General features: G+C 41.2%; 1 protein-coding gene across 2 annotated transcripts in view; it reads left to right on the plus strand.

Annotated features, from left to right (window-relative positions):
- Positions 1–19,841, plus strand: part of WDR62 (WD repeat domain 62) — a 40,863-nt gene that overhangs the window by 15,447 nt on the left and 5,575 nt on the right. For both annotated transcript variants that reach the window (XM_073321606.1, XM_073321607.1), the window contains exons 14-28: positions 837–904; positions 1,280–1,401; positions 2,960–3,035; positions 6,515–6,626; positions 7,441–7,504; positions 8,339–8,461; positions 9,516–9,646; positions 10,024–10,076; positions 11,293–11,496; positions 12,461–12,612; positions 14,396–14,520; positions 14,934–15,092; positions 16,512–16,638; positions 17,775–17,886; positions 19,529–19,595. In XM_073321606.1, the coding sequence (XP_073177707.1) occupies positions 837–904; positions 1,280–1,401; positions 2,960–3,035; positions 6,515–6,626; positions 7,441–7,504; positions 8,339–8,461; positions 9,516–9,646; positions 10,024–10,076; positions 11,293–11,496; positions 12,461–12,612; positions 14,396–14,520; positions 14,934–15,092; positions 16,512–16,638; positions 17,775–17,886; positions 19,529–19,595 (1,695 nt within the window). The remainder of the gene's footprint in view (positions 1–836; positions 905–1,279; positions 1,402–2,959; positions 3,036–6,514; positions 6,627–7,440; positions 7,505–8,338; positions 8,462–9,515; positions 9,647–10,023; positions 10,077–11,292; positions 11,497–12,460; positions 12,613–14,395; positions 14,521–14,933; positions 15,093–16,511; positions 16,639–17,774; positions 17,887–19,528; positions 19,596–19,841) is intronic.

The raw sequence follows: 19,841 nt of genomic DNA on the forward strand, positions 1-19,841 counted from the left end.
AATAACCGTAAATCAAACTCTGAGTAAAACACTGCTTGAGAACTGCCTGTTTGTAAACTTTTTATTATGAATGGAAATAGTTTTTCATCCATGGGTGGTGAAATCAACGTATAAAAATCGCATCTTTCCAAGCCTACTTTTATCTTTTTAGCCTAGCGGCTAAGCAACCCACCGGGGATGTGGGAGACCTGGGTTCAGTCCCTCCTCTGCCTGATGTGTAGAAGAGATTTGAACTTGGATTCCTACACTGCAGGGGAGTGTCCTAACCTCTGGGCTGTGGCATATCCTGGGCAAATCTTTTTCGGTTCCTCCTGCTGAAGCTGTTCCACCATGTATACATTAGTCATTGGAGCAGGGACTCGAACACTTTTTTACATCTTAGGTGAGCGCCCAAACCACCAGTCTCTTCTTAGTCTTTTCCTGACCCAGGGCCTAGTCCTTGTCATTCAGAGTGTTAATTCATAGATATTCATAATGACAAAAATTACCCCAGTTTGCCAGAGTGGTTTCCCATTATGTTAGTTTCCCCAGATGGGAAGCAATCTTTGGCATGTTCTCATAACTCTCTATTTGTCAGTGTAAATTTGGAACCAAATCCTCATCTGATGTAAACTGAGTAGCTTCATTGACTCTTATACAGCCTAGCAGATTTACATCCGCTATGGATCTGACCTTTAGATCTTGAACATTTTAATTTTTAAAAGGAGCTACTTAGTGCAATTTTAGCTTTCTTGCTTTACAGCCCTTCAATGGGAGGTATTCCAATGAATTCCTATTAGGTCTTGGTGCCTACCTTAAACTCTGACTTCATTTTTCCTTCCTTCCTTTTCCTTCAGGTAATGGAGAAGTTCAAATGATAAGCTGTGGAGCTGATAAAAGTATTTATTTTCGCAGTGCACAAAAGGTAAGTTGTAGCATCCCCCTGTAGATAGCAGCTGATCACTGGCAAAATAGTGTCCTCTCTTGGGGTGTGTACTCTTTAACAAAATTGAAGTTACACTGTATATTCTAAACTTACCCCTGAAAAATCAGCTTGAATAATCTCTGTCTAGAGTTTGAGATTTACTTTAAGGTCCTTGCAGGCACTGTAGATTTACAGGGTTTCTATAGCAGGGATTTATTGGCATTACCTGACACGGGGGTTGCCCATTCTGTATGGGATTTTTTTATTGTACCCATAAACACACAGATGGAAAAATTGTTGACAGAAGTCAGGGTTATATTACAAGAAGCAGAGTGCTCCAATCTTGTTTTCTGGTCTGTATGTCTTTTTATGCAGGTTGCAGATGGGATTAATTTCATTAGAACTCATCATGTTGCTGAAAAAACCACCTTATATGACATGGATATTGATATCACACAGAAATACGTAGCTGTTGCCTGCCAAGATAGAAATGTCAGGTGATCTGTTTTATTTGCTTTATTTATGAAGGCTAGACTATAAAACATGATGTCTCTATTAGAGAGATTTCCCCAATATGTCTGAATAATAGGAATACATCTCAAGGGTTGTCTGGTAGCCTTTGAGTTGAGAAACTCAAAGGTCAGAGAAGACACCAGAGTCTTAAGTGCCCTAATAATGGCCATGTCCATTTTTAATGAAATGGTAATTCTTTATTCAGTAATCCCTCAGACAAACGGTACTCCAAGGTTCTTTATCTTCCTGTGACGCTTTCACCCCATCTTTGAAACCAAAGCTTGCAGCAGTTTTAGTAAGCTGGTTAACCTGAACCATTTGTAAATGTCCAGTTCTTCCAAGAATTCACTTTTAGATAATGGTTCTGGTGGAACCAATCACTGGCAAATACCGTCCTGTCCTGTCCAGTCCTCATTGCTGGCTTTCCAGAACATCGGAGTACTATATTAACCCCCACACTTTTTCCAAAGGTCTGTTTTACTTACAGTAGATAAATTTGTTATGCTACTGGCCTGTCTGCTGTTCTCCATAAACCAGGTATGAAGTAAGCTCTCATTATAGAAACTGTTTGTACATCATACTCTTTTTGAGACAAGTTCTATCTTCCTCTGCATTTAGAAATTGCTTAGCGCATTTTTTTTTTGCACTGTTGAAATCTAAGCAATAACGAAGAAGACTTAGAACTAAAACGTTGCACAACATACAGCAAAAATTTCAAACTGCTTATGAGAGAATAAATGCAATTTTAAAATACCCTGAATATGTAAACTAAAACTGCCATTTATAAATAGTTCTATGTCATTTTGGCAAAGTTACTTTCTTGGTGTATGGGGCTAGAACTTGCACCTAACCAGAGTTTCTAGTTCCAAGTCAGTCTTTTAAAATAATAATTATTATTAATAATCCAACAGAGGTTATTAATCACCCAACAGATTTTCCCCTTTCAGAAGGCCCAGCTGTACCAGAGGGGTGGTAACATGCTTCTGTGAGGTTGCCAAAAGGTGACATCTATAGGGAGACCACATATAGCTAAGTGCATATGAGTTCAAGCAGCATTATTGTCTAGAGAGTTAGGACCTGATTTTTTTCCAGTGTGAATTGCAGGTGCTCGGGATATCAGAGACGAGGGGCTAGTCTACATTAGTCTGGTGAGGAGAGCTCTCCCGTCAACATAATAAAACCACCTCCGTGAGGGGTGGTAGCTGTGTCAGCAAGAGAAGGTCTCACACCAACATAGTGCTGTCCATACTGGCGCTTAGGTCTGTGTAACTTACAACTTAGTCACCCCCTTGAGCAACATAAATTCTACTGACATAAGTAGAAATATGTACAAGGCCTAGGGCACACTGCAGAAGCAAGCTGCTTTGTGCTTTTATAAGCAGGCCTTTGTTTTCTGCTTTTATAAAGGCCTTTCTTGATTTGAAAACTACATGGCAAAGTTACCCTGTTCCATTTGTTATGTGTGCACATGAGGCAAGTCTTGACTGAGCCAAATCACTTGTCTACTGCACACTATTAAAATAAGGAATGACCTTCTTACAGAGTCTACAACACTGTCAGTGGGAAACAAAAGTGGTGCTACAAGGGATCGCAAGGTGATGATGGGTCGTTACTAAAGGTAAGCCAGTCATTGCTGCAGCTTTTCAAGTGCTCTGTTGAAACTTGTGCTATGGGTTCACATATATGAAATTAAAGCATAATGTTCTATGTATTGCATGTTTGTATGTCGAAATTCTAAAGAGACATCATCTGATGTAGAGATTACAGTGCCATTGCTTCTAGATTTACAGTCCGGTGAAATATAGGTGTTTGCAAGGGACTATGGGAATGTTCCAAAGTTTCAAGACCACAGGAATGGTCCTTTAAAGAAGCAGGTTATACAAATTATCACTTGGAAAGTCCCATCAACTTTGACAATTAATCAGAATGCCAAGTGGAATGTTAGCTTGTTCTGTCTGCAGTGTTGTTGTAATCAAGTTGGTCCCAGTAGTGGGACAAGGTAGGTGAGGTAATACCTTTTAATGGATCAGCTTCTGTTGGTGAAAGAGCGAACTGTTCAAGCTACACAGAGCTGCTCTTCAGGTTTGTAGATCTTGAAAGCTTGTCTCCTTCACCCACAGAAGTTGGTCCAGTAAAAGATATTATCTCACCCACTTTGACTGTTCTGTGGAAGATGCACATGCCATTACAAGGGCATGACCTCTTGTGAGTTTTCTCTCTCTAGGATTTGTTACATTTCAGGTTAGCAAGGCAGGAGTCACAGTGGTCCCCTGGTTTGGATGAAACTATTTATTCTTCCTCCTTCCCTTGTCCTGGCAATTGGAGTCAGTTGCTCTTGATCTCCAAGTGTTCTCATCAAGTACGTCTTCCAAGCTGACACCAACTTTCTTCATGTCCTTCAGCAACTTGAACCACTTTTTTTTTTTTTTTCCCCCTAGGTCTTTCTCTTGGTCCTTGTCCCATGACTGCTAGCTCTTGTACTCTCTGGCCAACATATCCCACATCTCCTTGTCTTGCATAACCGTGCAATCTCAGTCAATATTCCCTCAGCTTTTTGATGATGGGGTTACCCGCATCATGGCGCATAGTCTATCAGCTCTTCTCTTACTTGGCATTCACCTGAGCCTTCTCATTTTGGCAGTGTGACGTAGTTGTTCTTCTCTCTTCCTCGTTGGCCAGCATTCCGACCCATATGTCATGGCTGGCCTAAGCACAATCTTATACACTTGGCATATTTTTATCGCAGAGAATTCCCATCAGCTCCCTCCATTTACACCAAGCACTCTTCATGCAGCTGCTAGCATCCTAACGTTCCCATCATGGCTCAACACTGAACTGAGGTATTTAAATTGTTGCACAGACTTTAATTCTATACCATCTAGTTTTACTGGCTTCTCATTTTCCCTCTTAACAAGGGATTGCATATATTCTGCCTTTTGTCAGTTGACTTGTAAGACATTTGCTTCTAATGCAGCCCTCCGCAGTTCTAGCTCTTTTTCCAGTTCACATTTATTTTCACAGCACAACATAACGCCAACAGCGAAAAGCATGTTCCATGAAGCCTCTGTCTTAATCTCTTACACCAAGGTGTCCATTACAACCAGAAATAGGAATGGGTTTAGGGCAGATGATCCCTGATCTAGATCTACCCTCGCTGTCAGTGACGCACCGAAACCACAGCTGCTTCTCACTACTGTTGTGCTACCCTTGTACATGTCCATGATAGCCCGAACCTATGTCTCCGGGAGATTGTACGATCACAGACACCACTTTAACAATTCTGTAGGAACTCTGTCATAAGCCTTCTGCAAATCCACAAACACTAAATGCAGTTCCCTGCTTTTCACCCTATACTTCTGCAATATCCGAGCTGCAGACACGGCATTCCATTGTTGACGTTCCTGACATAAAATCCAAATTGGTTGTGGCTTACTTGATGCTCCAGCTCCTCCAAAAGTCTTTTCTCCATAGTTCTTTCCAGCCATTTCATCGTGTGACTCATTAACTTGATGGGTTTGTAATTTCTACGTTCTTGTACGCTTCTTTATGCTTGAAAACAGGGACCAATGGGCTCTTCCTCCACTTGTCGGGCATTTTTCCAGTACAGAGAATTAAGCTGAAAAAGCTTGTCGTTACCACTTCCCTATGGCCAAACGCTTTAAATGTCTCAATCCAGTCCCACTGCCGATGTCCAAGTCTCCACCATGGTGATAGCTCTTGGGAGGTTGTTGCTTGCGCATACTTACCTCAGCTCTTTCTTCACATTCAGTTCATTGAGCGGTTTTTCATAAACCTGCTGCCACCCCCTAATGATTTCACTGTCATCCATCAGCACTTTTCTGTTTTCATCTTTGGCACACTTTACAGCTCCCAAGTCCTCTAATTCTTTGCTTAGTCTTGGCTGATCTATATATTCCTCTTTCCTCACCGTTCATTAGTAGTTCTGCGTATAAGGCTTTAAATTCCTGACCCTTAGCTGACCCATTAGAATGAAACCATTTATTCTGTCCTAATAATAAGTGTCAATCTCTTGCTGATCACTTTTTCCCTATTTTGTTTATTTCAATTTAGGTAGTACTAAGCTCTGCACATCTCTCGAAATAAGCAGCCACAACACTTTTAAAAAAAATCAGTATAATAATTTAGTTCTTCAGTCCTCCATCCTGCAAGTCTGCAATTAATAGATTTCCCTTTTTTTCTGACTGCCATGGCAGGGGAAAAATATCTACTAGTCCCACAGGTTGCCTACAATATTCTGTACCATCTACAATCCTTATGAACACTTCTCTCCCAAAGTGTGCTTGATGGTCTGGGAGAGATGGGTTTTACAGCACACTTAGAAAATGATGAAATCCAGTTTATAGTGTGGACCAAGGGAGGAAACAAATTCCACAGTTAGATATCCCTCACGTTTTAAAGGGCTACTAGGATCTCCTGTCTTGGGAGTGACCCTTTATTCCAGATACAGCATTGCCAACACTGTCAGCAATGGCTGAACGTGGGCTGTCAAGAGCTGCACCTTTGAGATGTTTTTTGCTGTGGCAGGGTCAAGAGAGCCATCCATACGATGGCTTTAGAAGTGCCAATTGTCAGTGTTTCTTTTTGTTCTGGTTTTGTGTCGGCATTGGTGTATTGTGGAGCATGTTTGATCAGTTCTTCCTTAGGAAATCTCCGTTCAGCTCCCATCTTGAGAGTTCTCTTTATCCATTCAGCTGTCCTATTTTCTCAGAAATCCAACCTCTTGGTAGGTTCCCCAGAGCATGTACTCTGTTCAGAAACCTGAATCTGCTCTGAAACAGTCTGATAGCTGTTTCTTCAAACCTTTTGGAGTATTAATCCCTCCAAGACAACATGTCTACTCCTTGTTTTTTAAAAAATAATACCTCTGGGCATGACGGAGCTGCCTGGAAATCTACCAGTTCAACAGTTTCTAATGCTCCCACAATGGTAAATATGTATAACACCATAATGTGTGGTTGAAATTATCTGGGCACTGTACTTACAGTTAACTAACCCTGTGCTCTTTAGGTTTTGGAAGGAGTATGTGCAGTTTCTCATAATAAGAGGAATTATTTGAAATGTATCTTGTTTCTGCAGGTACAGCTGGATCCCTCAGGAACTTTTCTAGCAACCAGTTGCTCCGATAAGAGTATTTCGGTCATTGACTTCCATTCCGGCGAGTGTGTTGCAAAAATGTTTGGCCATTCAGGTGTGCTTTTCCATTTTATCATTATAGCTGCTTATCTCAAGAATACTTAATCTAGAATTTAGCGCCTGTCTCTTTCACTAGTCATTTCACCTGTGAATTGAAAACAACTAAGTTATTAAAGATTTCCCAAAAGCATTATCCTAGCCAACAGTTTCTCAGGTGAAACTTTACCAGGAATAATCCTATGTGTTCTAAACAAATAGTAAACTATAAAGCATAGTTAGTAGTAAAAGGGACATGATTTTTTAAAAAATGCCTTTCATTAAATGATCTTAACCAGCTCTAATCTTAGTTACATAATTCATTTCATCCAGTATTAGCACATTTTAGAACATTTTTAAACTCCAAGCACAGCACAATGTTTTTTGATTGTGTGGTATTGTCTTCCACACAATACGTTTTTCCAAAGCTCTTAGTAATATTTTAATAGCCTTATTGTAGATCAGAATATTCAGTAAGATATCAAAACCTGCATGCTGACTTAACGCTAGCATCCAGAATTGCTTGCATCCAGAGATCTAATATTTAGGAAATGAGAAGTTTTATCAGGAATCACTAGTAGCTTGTGACTTAACTACGGCTATTCCAGTGAGAAAAGAGGAATATGATTTAAATTAATTCAAATCAGGATATGCCTGTAATTTATCTATGTCAACTGTGTCTTCAGTCACTTCATATCGAACCAAGAATATGCCCTTACTAACCAAAACTCATTTTGTTCCTAAAATCGTCTTGAAATAATACTGAAAATTACTACACAAATTCATTGTCTTCTGAACAAGAGACCAATAGGGCTTAATTTCTTATGTTCCAGAAATAGTAACTGGGATGAAGTTTACCTATGATTGCAAGCATTTAATCACAGTCTCAGGAGACAGGTACGTGTGATTTGACAAAATATGCTGATGTCAACACTACTTTGAATTTAATACTCCAAGGGAAGGTACTAAAGTAGGGGAACTATGAATATTTTAACGCATTTACTCAGTAAGCCATTGTTCCTGGGGGAGGGGAATGGGAGGGAAGGGAGGAGGCTCTGACCCTGAGCAAGCTCCCATCGAAGTTACTGGGGGTTTTGTGTGTCTAGGTTTGTCCTAGAATACACAACTCATTATCACTGGTAGCAATGATGAAAGCTGCAGTGTAGCCAGGGTGCAGGCTTTTTTTTTTATTCGCTACGTAGACATAATTTCTAACATCACTATGTTAGAAAACTGCACCATGTCTATGCTACAGCTCCCACCATTGCTACTGTCAATGGAACATCATCAGTGGAAGATTACAGATCTGTTTTAACTAAGTGTTGGCTTCAATGGGAGTTGGACTCGGTCTACCAGATTGGAGCTGAATCTGATGGTATGAACAGGTGAGGTGGTATCGGATATTTCTGATTCTGTTTTGTGGCTTGATGATGGTGTTTGGAGTAGATTTGATTTGGTTTGAGGGTGTTGGGTTGGGGTTTGGTTTGAGGGTGTTGGGTTGGGGTTTGTTTTTTTCTGTTTTTTTTTTTTTTTAATAGCTCTTCATGGGCACTAGCTCACTGAATTGACTTGATTACCATTGGCTAGAGACTTTATTCGGAACTGAGAAGAGTTCAATAATTTGTAGCATTGGATTTTGTAAACCAATTTGGGATTCTTCAGCCTGAAAGGTATTGCGGAATGCAGACATACCAGAATTTTACGGTCCTAAACAAATCTTTTTATCAACAGTTGTGTGTTTATATGGCACCTTGGCCCTGAGATTACAAACTGTATGAAACAGCACTTAGTGGAGCTCAATCAAATACAGCAGCAGAAGAAAGCCAAGGAATTAAACTGGTCTAATCAAATCAGGTATTAAAGTGGGCTTTCATTAACTGCTTGTTAAGAATTTGATTTTATTGCAGTTCTTATTAATACCTGCAAGTTTTTGGCAGCTCCATGTTTGACCTTCTATGCAAATTATGCAGTGAGCTAACGTGGATATTTGAATAATTCGCAGATGACCATAAAGCTAAGTTTATGGTTAATATACCCTTCCCCAAGCAGTGGTTGGGGGTAGGAAAAGGAGCTGCACAAAACTTGGCAGGTAGCGGTAGGAAGATATCTGAGGGGAAGGGTGCAAGTGGGTGTCTGGGTTAATTGGGAAACTGAGCCCTGCCTAGGGGTAGCTGGGTGTGGTCAAGTAGGGGCATGGCTGCTGGGGGAGTGGGTCACTGGAGTTGGGTGAGTACTGGGGCAGGTAGGTGGGTGGCATCTGGGAGAGTTGGAGGAGCCTGGGGCTAGTATTGAGGCTCCCTTGCCATCTGTCTCCACTCATCAGCCATCATCACCTCCCCACCACTTGCTGCAGCTGGTGCCATGACTGCTCACTATTTCTTCCTTGTGCCAAATGCAGCAGGGGAAGCAGCCAGACAGGAGGAAGACGTGTTCTGTGTCTGCCCAGAGCTGGGCTCCATGGCGGCATCTATTGGCCCACACAGGGAACTACAACTTCAGCCCAGTGGTTGGCCAAATGTGTGCTGCATTGCCTAATGGTATTTTGGGCTGGTAGCCTGAACTTCCCCTGGGGATAGTGGCCACTGCCATCTCTGTTATCTGAATTTGGAACTTTCTTATGTAAGACGTGCATGAGTAACAAGTAAGGCAGAAAGAAAAGGAGTACTTGTGGCACCTTAGAGACTAACCAATTTATTTGAGCATGAGCTTTCGTGAGCTACAGCTCAGTGAGCTGTAGCTCACGAAAGCTCATGCTCAAATAAATTGGTTAGTCTCTAAGGTGCCACAAGTACTCCTTTTCTTTTTGCGAATACAGACTAACACGGCTGTTCCTCTGAAACCTGTCATTAAGTAAGGCAGAGTGGAGCGAGGATGCAGGTAACGGTTGTACACTTACAATGTTTCTCAGGCGGGAGACGTATGTTGCTGTTCCAAGTGGAAGGATGTCCCAGAAAGCAGAAGAGCCGACTGACTACGATACTGACGAGGAGAGAGAAGAGGACTCCTCTCTGCAGACTCCAGCCAAAGACTTTGACACAGGCATGCGTTCCAGCTTAGTGTGTCAATCAGTTGTGATGTTTATGTAAACTTACTGTCTTTTTGCACTCTCCTGCTTTTACACCCTGAGCCTTTTGGAAGTTTGTTGGAGAATCACAGAGGAGGGAGAGGGGAATAGAAAATATCCTAGGTGGTCAAGGAGTCTTTTAAACTTCAGTAGAGTGGGAGCGTGTTCCTGTGGTCAAAACACAGTGTAACATGGTTGGCTGGCCTGTGACCCTTTAGGGTCAGACCATCCTGTTACACGCAGGATTAGAAATCACAAGGTCCCACACTCTTCAGCCCATTCCCCTGCAGCAAATGCTTCCCAACATAAGCTTTATTTCTTATCTCAGCAGTCTCTTGGTTTTGTTTTTCAGATCCGATCTGCATACTAACTAATGGCAAGCTGCCTATGTGGGCAAAGAGACTGGTAAGCTGGGCGTTATTATGTAGCTGTATAAAAGGGCTTTATTTGAGAGGAAGGATGATGCAGTGGCTAGAACTAGCCTGAGACCTGGGTTCATTTCCCTGCTCCACCACAGACTTCCTGTGTATGCTTGGGCAAGTCACTTAGCCTCTCTGGGCCTCAGTTCTCCAGTTATACAATGGGGACAATAGCACTGGGGTGTTGTGGTGATAAATACATTAAAGATTATGCAAAAGATCTTTGAGATCTTTTGATGAAAAGCACTATCTACGAGCTGGCTGGTATTGTTGTCCACACATCCCTCATCTAACAATAATAGCAACAAATTGCTGGCCACATTTCTCTCCCTTGCCTTAAATATACCCATGAGAGGGGCAGGAGCAAAGATACATAGAATCTAACATGAGCTTCATGAAAGGCGAGGCATTTGACAAGATTCTGACTCTGCAGGTATTTTTTTTATTGGCGCCCCGTTTGCGGTTGCATTAAACTCTCTCATAGCATGATCACTAAACCTGTGTTTCTGTCCCACTGCCAGTGCCCTAAACAATTATTGGAGATACAGTTGGGCACTTAAAAAGAAAGCTGTCGTCATCCTTTGCTTCCCCCATTTAATTACGCAAATGATTAAAAAAGTACGGAGCATATGAGATGTTCTAAGGAGTCTCTGTCACTAAACTGCCTCTGTAGGTGCCCACTTTTATGATGATTTCAGAACCCTCAACTCAAACAGTTTGACCATGGGGCAGGGCTAAATGCTCATATAGTGGCCATGGATTTGACATTATAAACCAGATTTATAAAAGGGGGTCACCCCAAACTCTTCCTCTTCTTCCATTGATTTGAACAGTGCCTGGATAGTCTCCCCCAGATCAAGACAGGCCATCCAAATTCAGAAAGTGCATTTGTTCTATTAGTAAAACATCAGCCACCAATCAGTATGGGCTTTTCTGTTTGAATCTTCAGCAAAATGCCTTTCCTTTTAATCTACTAACTGCAGTTCTCCAAATGCGTAACCTTCTGATCTCAAACTGATGTCTTGGCGGCTAAGTAAAACAGTGATTTTTCTCTCTCTCAAACACATTGTTTTTGTTCTTAAAATATTTTAAGTCTATTCTTTTCATTACTTAACTTAGAACTGAAAAAATTATTGCAGTTGCATTTGATCCATAGAAACTACACACAGTGCTTAAAAACCTGGAAAACTTTCTTTCTGTAGCTGGGAGAGGCAGAAAATTCGGACAGCATGACATTTAACCCAAGGGTGAATTACCAGCCCCAAGGACGATGGGCGGAAAGTGCTGACCAAGAGCCAATTAAAACCCTTTTAGACACAGACATGAGTTACTTTACCCCAATAAAAAATGACTTCCTGGGTGACACTGAACTCGAGCCAAAGAATCTGGACCAACTACTCTTGGAGGTTAGTGATCTCACGTTGCTTATAGTTAAGATTGTTTTGACTGTCCTCTTTTTACTCTTTTAAGAGAACCAAAGTCACTTTGTTCAGAATAAATTTTATTTCTGTCAATATCCCTTGTTTGTTGCAGTTGCTATTTATCATTAAATATGACTCCTGGGCACTTGTACCCACCCTACCTTTTATAAAGAACCACATCCAGCCATCTCCGAGTATGTCTACGCTACAGTGCAGTCAGAGATGTGATTGCAGCTCAGGTAGGCATACCTGTGCTAGGTTTCATTTAGCTAGCACAACTTAAATAGCAGTGAAGATGCAGCAGCATGGGCTGTACATATTCTGGATACATATTCATGTTCCTACCCTGAGCTGGGATCCATGTTCCCATGTCGTTGTCACTGCTATTTTTTACAGGTTTCAGAGTAACAGCCGTGTTAGTCTGTATTCGCAAAAAGAAAAGGAGTACTTGGCACCTTAGAGACTAACCAATTTATTTGAGCATGAGCTTTCGTGAGCTACAGCTCACTTCATCGGATGCATACCGTGGAAACTGCAGCAGACTTTATATACACACAGAGAATATGAAACAATACCTCCTCCCACCCCACTGTCCTGCTGGTAATAGCAGGACAGTGGGGTGGGAGGAGGTATTGTTTCATATTCTCTGTGTGTATATAAAGTCTGCTGCAGTTTCCACGGTATGCATCCGATGAAGTGAGCTGTAGCTCACGAAAGCTCATGCTCAAATAAATTGGTTAGTCTCTAAGGTGCCACAAGTACTCCTTTTTCTTTTTGCTATTTTTAGTTGCACTAGCTAGATTAAAACTAACACAGGTATGTCAATGTGAGCTGCAATCACACCTCGGATTGTAGCGTAGACACGACATACCCTTAATGTCTGCAGGCCAATGTATAGCTTGAGAACCTTTGTGTTTTAAGAAGAAATGAAGCTTTGTATTTCTTACAGACTGAGAATTCCCCTAGCAATGTCATTGAGGACTTCAAACGCCCGGATCTCTTCTCAGAGGACGAAACAAATCAGGAGCCTGAATCTCTTGAAATTAGTGGAAACAGCATATATGATGCACAGACTGGGGACAGCTCTTTAGAGGCAGAAAGGTTAGTATTGCTACGCAATAAGATTACATTTGAATGTATCTACATATTAGCCCTCCCTTCCTTTGTGCCAAATTAAAACTCTTTGTAGAGCTGTATCAAGGTATTCATTCATATGTTAGTCTTAGCAGTTCATAGGTCTTATTGGGCTGAGTGTCTCGTGTGATCTAGAATTAATTTCCCCAAAGTACTGGCAATTCTCTGTACAGCACCTAGCACAATGGGGTCTTGGCCCATGTTAGGGGCTACTAGATGCTACGATAATAACTGCAAGACCAACCAGTTGAATGTTTCCTATGGTGGAAAAAGTCAGTTTGCGGCTGGGGGTCAGAAACTGGGAAATATCTGCTTTTTAAGGGCTTTCCATTTAGCCACTTGTCTAGCCACCTCCCTGGTGAATCACCATGTCTTTGTTGTGAGGATGCATCGTTAAGCTCTTCTGTAGTCAAAGGACAATATAAGCCTATTTATGTTGCAAAATATTTCACTTTAAGGCCCTAGTGAGGTTAGAAAGCAATCCAAACAACTATTGTTGGGCAGATTGGAAGAACATAAGAACAGCCATGCTGGGTCAGACCAAAGGTCCATCTAGCCCAGTATTCTGTCTTCCAACCGTAGCCAGTGCCAGGTGCTTCAGAAGGAATAAACAGAACAGGTAATCCTCAAGTGATCCATCCCATGTTGCCCATTCCCAGCTTCGAGTAAACTTGGCTTTATATCATTTGTTGCTCCCTCTCCCCCATTCATGCTGTAAGCAAGTGATGTTCCCCATAGAGTTATGGGTCAGCTGCATGATAGTTGGGACGTGTCTTTGCCCTTCCTTCATAAGGTAGTGCTTGCCTCCTTCACTACCCTGCAGCTAACTTTCCTATAGATCTGGTTGCAGTGTTGAGTATGTAAGGTGCAGGAGTTCGTTCCTCGGCTTTTCTGAGCTCCTTCTGCAAATCTGTTCCGCTTATTAGGCCTTGAATGTCTCTCTCTAGATCTGGTGAAGAGAAGACAAGATAGAACTACTTATCCATAATTGCAGCTTGTTACTCTACTCTTTTCTGTCCTTCTACTATTTTCCTTCTGTCCTACTTGCCTGGTTAATATCCAGCTCTTGGTTTCTCAGATGGCTCAGAAAGCTTCTCGCCTGAGAAGGAAAAGGTGGCAGTTCTAAAGTATCTGCTAGGTTTGAGTAATGGTTCTTGATTGCTAATGGGGAAAAAAGAGTCTACCATCCAAACACACTTACTTGTGATGTGGATATTCTGAGACTCTCAAACAGAATTTCAAAACTAACTTTTTTCAGTGTAACTTCTAAAAGTTCATTCACTCTTATTGCTAGTATTCTGATGTGGGGACTACCTCTCAGGATGAAAGAGTATTTTAGTCTCAAGAAGCAGCAGGCCCAGATGCTCAGAGGTATTTTGGACGTTAGGCGCCTAGATATCTTTTGAGGATCTGGGCCTTAGTCCTGATCCTTCCGGCTGAGCCTTTGAGCTAGAATAATTGTGATGGTGGGATCTTTTTTTCCACTCAGTGTTATCCATCTGTGCAAAGCCAGACTGGAATTGCCAAGTCATATAATGTAGATCAAAATCTACTATGTGATGGCTGAATACCACTGACCTGGATTGGATTTAAATCTAGTTGCCTACAGATGAAAGACCCTCTCTGCCTGAATTATCAACTCTCCCAGTGTATCATAAAAAGGCCAGTGCTTTAACAGTGCTTTGAAAATTGATACATTAAGAATTCTCACAATCTGCTTTCTCCTTTTTTTTTTCCTTTCATTTTCAAGTAAATATGTGAAGGAGCTACATCATCAGCCTCTTTATCAGAAGGAAGTCAAAAATGGGAAAGACAAAGGCTGCCCTGTCACATCTCTGGATTCTGAAACATCTGCTTTTGATCGACAGCAGGAAGGTAATATTTGAAAATACAACAGCATAACCAGCCTTTATAATATTAAAAGGTGGAAGGGTGATAAAGCAGCGGGTTGGGGCTTAAAAATCTCTACTTGTATGGAGCTTAATATCCATGGCAGTTTTGGAAGTATTTAAAACGGTTTTCTAGGATAAGTTCCCAATTCAAAAACACTGTTAAAGCTGGGTGTGACTCTGAGCCTGTGAATAGTCAGGGAATACTTGCACGCTTAAAGTCTCACACATGCTCGAGTGCTATGTTGGTTCGAGGCTTACAGATCTATTTGATCACCTGCCTGTCATAACGTGATTTTTTTTTTAATTAATAAAAAACCTAACACATGCCAGACTCAGTCCTTTTGCATCTCCTCTTTAACTTTTTTTTCTTTCTTGATCTGTGTAATGTAATGCTAGATGAGGACTCCTTGGGCTCAGATGGAGATTTGGACGTAGAAATAGAAACAACTGATTTGGACGGAAACATCCGGAGAGACAGTTCTTTACCCCAAACCCCAGAACAAGAGAAATACCTGAAACATCATTTTGAGACCTTGACAGATGCCCGTGCTGAAGGTACCACTTAAGTTTCAAATAAATTATGAAAATAATGCCATGTATGGTTGGGGCTTTGTAGGGTTGTCTTCATTAAGATGAGAAATTGATGATACAAATCAGGTATATGTTTGTGTGGTCTTGGTGACATACAGAAAATGTCCAGAGGGTCCTGTTTCCCTGCACATAGAATCAAGCATTTCCACATCTGCCCTTCTAGGGGCTCTGTGACCCAGGAGTCCTGTCCCTCTGCTTCCTTTCAGGGTCACTCTCATAGCTCCTTCCTCTGGCTTTCTGCCTTCTACACCCATCCTATAGCTTGCAACCAGTTTCCTAGCCTGTGTCTGCAGCCAGGGAAACCCCTCAGTCCACACAGCTCAGCAGTGAACTGCTATGTGGCCTATTGACAATGGGGGATGACTGCCCAAGGCAGCAGCTGTTTAAACTACCTGAAGAAGCTTGATTTCTCCATTGAGCGTGAAAGAGTGCTGGGCTCACCCATTGGCTTTAACAAGTCTGTGATTGTCTTTGGATCCAAGCCATTAGCACCTTTCAGCATTACAGTATGTAATGTTTCTGTACCCATGCACCTCAATCGTAATGACTGTATGTTAAAATAAATCTATGTAGTGTGGTAAATTGACACCCATTTTGCATCTTATCTGGAATTGTTTGTATAGTAGGATCAGTCCCTCCCATTGAAGTCAGTGAGAGTTTTTTGCATTTGAGTTCAAAGATCTTGTCTTTTTAATCTCAAAGCCAATACAACTGTCATGTATGACTCGAAGACATAATTATTACTGCAGCCTGTCTAACTGCTTGTTGGCTTTCTTGGGGGTATTTCAAGGAGCTTCACTTCTGGCAGCAACCTTTGAAATTGCTTCATGTATGTGAAGTTCTTCTATATGCCTTTATTAGTATGTATTCAGTATCTGGAAGGCACACAGTACTGAGGCTTAAAGTGTAGCTCACTTCAGAACCCAGGCAGATTGCACATGATTCACTCTCTTGAGGCACAAATCCTGTGGCTTGTCTTGGTTTTTCTACTCTGATTCTGTATTTGAAATCAGATGGTAATAAATTCCTAGCTCTGATGTAGCACTTTTCATTCTCTGATCACAAAGCACTTTACAAAGGTGGTCAATATAATTATCACTATACTTCACTTTGCCTGAATATTCTATCCCTTTCCACTGCTTTGTGGGTGTCTAGTCTGCTGGACTGTAAGCTCTTTTGGAGCTGGAGCTGTCTGCTACTGTACAGCGCATAGCACAATTGGACCCTGTTCTCACTTGGTCCCTGGGCACTACCCTAATAAACATGACTTTTTTTTTTTTTTTCCTCTTGAACTTTTTCATTATTGGTCTGTGATTGTAGAGCAGTGGGCCTAGGGAATCCGAACGCAGTTCCGATAGGATGTTTCTCTCTCCTTAAACCCAGAAAAGTTTAATGGCTGCTTAAAGGATTTGAAGCCACCTGAAGATGCGGATGACGAAAAAACCCTGTTCTTGAATCCACGTTTGAGTATTTCTGCAAGATTTCTCTCACGCTGCCAGAAGAACAGTAGGTAGGTGCAGCATGTTTCCTGGGTCCAAATATATCTTTTCATATGGTTATTTCCCCCTTTCACTCACCAGTCTGTCTCAATATATCCTGTTTATAGAGCATCAATCACCATGGTATCTGAAATAACTTAAGACAGCAAGATACTTGGTGCAGAGACTTTGTCTTGTCTGTAAAGTGCCACTTACTTTTTATTCACTTTTTGCCTGTCATTTGAGTTCTCAGAAAGTGGTACTGTTGATCAGTATGACTCCAGCTGCTAACTGTGTACACTAGTTCTTCTAGTCCAAGACAGCTGGATAAAAGATAGTGACAGTGATTTAAAGGTCAGGGGTTTCTAAAGCACCTAAGCAGTTCCAAACTGTGTATCTCCTTGACTTCCAGTGCAACTTTAATCATTTTAAATCCATTAGGTGCTTCTGAAAAATCCTGCACTAAGTCGATAAGGCAGCTGCTTGTGGGCATTCCATTAAAGAGGTTTCATTTCAAGCTTTAAAATGCAAGTTGAGCATCTTAGCTCCAGAAAGTAGAACATATGGACTCTTGCAGGGTCTAATCTTTTTGGAAACTCAAATAGGACTTTAATATTTCACTTGGGAACAGAGAGGACTAACCTAAAGTATTAGATTCAGGTCTTTAAAGGACCTGAAGAAGAGCTCTGTGTAAGCTCAATAGAAGCGTTCCAATGAAAGTGACCTCATCCTCCTTGTCCAACAACCAACCTGGGACAAACACAGCTACAACAACACTGCACACAATACTCGAATGCAGTGATTCTCAAACTTTTGTACTGGTGACCCCTTTCACATAGCAAGCCTCTGAGGGTGATTCCCCCCCCCCCCCCCTTCTAAATTAAAAACACAAATTTTTCTATATTTAACACCATTATCAATGCTGGAGGAAAAGCGGGGTTTGGGGTGGCGGCTGACAGCTCGCATCCCCCTATGTAATAATCTCATGACCCCCTGAGGGGTCCCGAACCCCTGATTTAATGTATGTAAACTGACAAATATCTTGTCTCTTGGCTGGTAATTTCAGGGCTTTTGTGGTAAAGCTCCTTGTCTATCATAAAGGTTGTTTGGTACGCAACTTTAACTGATAGATCAAACCTGATTCAGATTCCTGTATATTTACATCCAGGCTTGCTGCTGCCTTTCTTCCCAGAGCACATCAGCAATTGCAAAGTACTACAGATGCAACAGACCAAGTTAAGGAAGAGAGTAGATTGTCTAGTGAGGCCAAGAATTCAGAGGTATGTTCATCTTCCAAAGAGAACCCTTCCTGCTACAGAATACTGAATGAGACACTGCGTCTTATTACAACAAGTGACTGAAGTGTGACAAAGGGTGTGTTTTGAACCCCAATCCTAGAAACTGATCACAAATCACACTGACTGGATGGGAAATTCTCAACCTTCAAAGCAATAAACAATCACATGGTTCATTGTTTCTTGGTCTAGGGCTCTGTGTAAATCAAAATTTTTAGAAAATTCATAAGAGCGTAAATGGCAAAATATTGAATTTTACAGAGTTTGCACAGAATAAATCTTTCAAGTAAATTTAGTCAATTTCAAGGTTAGAATGAATTTTTACAAATAAAATTTGAGACTTTTTACTTGTAAAAATTCATTCCATCCTTAAAATTGGCTAGTTAAGATAGTTTTTTGTATTAAAGTCTTTTTGCAGAGATTTTCCTGTTCAACCAACCAAGCAAACACAAACAACTTAAAAGATCACTGTTTGGGGGCATTTGGGGGCCATGCCTTCCATGAAATTGATTTACACAGGGCTCTAGTTATCTTTCTCCAACAGTTATTTTTTCCCCTCCCTGTTCTCTTCCCCACCCCCAGAGGTGATGGCATTAAATGAACTAGAGAAGGATAGTCCAGTGGTTAGGGCTTGAGAGCTGGGTGACCAGGGTTCAATTCTTGATCCTCTGCAAACATATTGTGTGACTCTGGGCAAGTCACTTAGGCCCAGATCCTCATAGGTATTTAGGCTCCTAACTTCCATTAAACTCAAAAGCCTAAATACCTTTTGAGGATCTGGGCCTTAGCCTCTCTGGGCCTTAGTTCCCCATCTCTGCAAACGGGGATAATAGCACTGTCTTGCATCCCAGGGATGCTGTGAGAATAAAAATAATAAAGTTGTGAGGCATCAAGATACTGTGGTGATGTGGGAAATAGAAGTACCCCAGATACGGATCCTCCAATCGGAGACTAGCTGGTGTATTGCCCGTGATGATACCCAAAGCAGAAAGGGGACCACTGGGTTTTCAGATGCTCAGTGGCATTTGTGACACCGCCTGTTAGGAAAATCACCGTTTGACATGTAAACTGAATCAATTACAGATTCACTATCACAATTAAAGATTATGAGGCTCTCTGGTGCTATGGTGATAGATCAACAGCTACAATACAGAAGGATTTTCATTGTTCACTTGCTTCCTGTTTTAGCAATGTTATTTGCTCTTAGTGCGGAAAACAGAACTGTTACTATGAGTGTTGGAAGTTGAGGGGAAAAAATTATTTTCATGAGTTTGTAATTTTAAGTCCACCTCTGTATTCTGTTAAGTTTGTAGTTCCTGTATCTAATAAATACTGGTTTCCTCTGTGTTCTTCTTCAGTGGAACATAGCACAATGGCTACTGCAATACGAGAACCAGGATGTATGAAACGTATAGTGTATGTCTTATTGAGACTTGAGGGTGTGATTTATTAAAGTATGTAATGTAGGTGCATAAATCCAATCTGAAAATCAACAGGACTGGAGTATTTTTAAAAATGCCACCTTTAGAGGATCATTTCAAACTTTTGTAACACACTGTAGCCAAACTAAGATCTTTGTTATATTGGTTTATTTTCCAACTTTTCTCTGAATATTTTTTTTTTAAAGAAACCATTGGAGGAGAAGCCCCTTGAGGTAGTGGAAAAAACAGACCCCAAGGCATGCAGTCCCTCAGGTAAGATGCTGATTGATTGTAAGAAGAGATGCATGCTTCATTTGGGAAAGGGGAAAAACATGGAAAATGACCCAAGCACGCTTCACATTTTGTTCCCACAAGTATACAGCTGGCTTTCTCTCACACACACACACACACACACACACACACACACACCTGAAAACATGATTTAGTGCCATTTGTCTGTCGGAGTATAGCAATATAGGTCTTAAAAAGCTTGGGTACAATTTTCAAAAATACCTAAGT

The sequence above is a fragment of the Lepidochelys kempii genome, chromosome 23 (assembly GCF_965140265.1).
Source record: "Lepidochelys kempii isolate rLepKem1 chromosome 23, rLepKem1.hap2, whole genome shotgun sequence".
Taxonomy (NCBI): Eukaryota; Metazoa; Chordata; order Testudines; family Cheloniidae; genus Lepidochelys; species Lepidochelys kempii.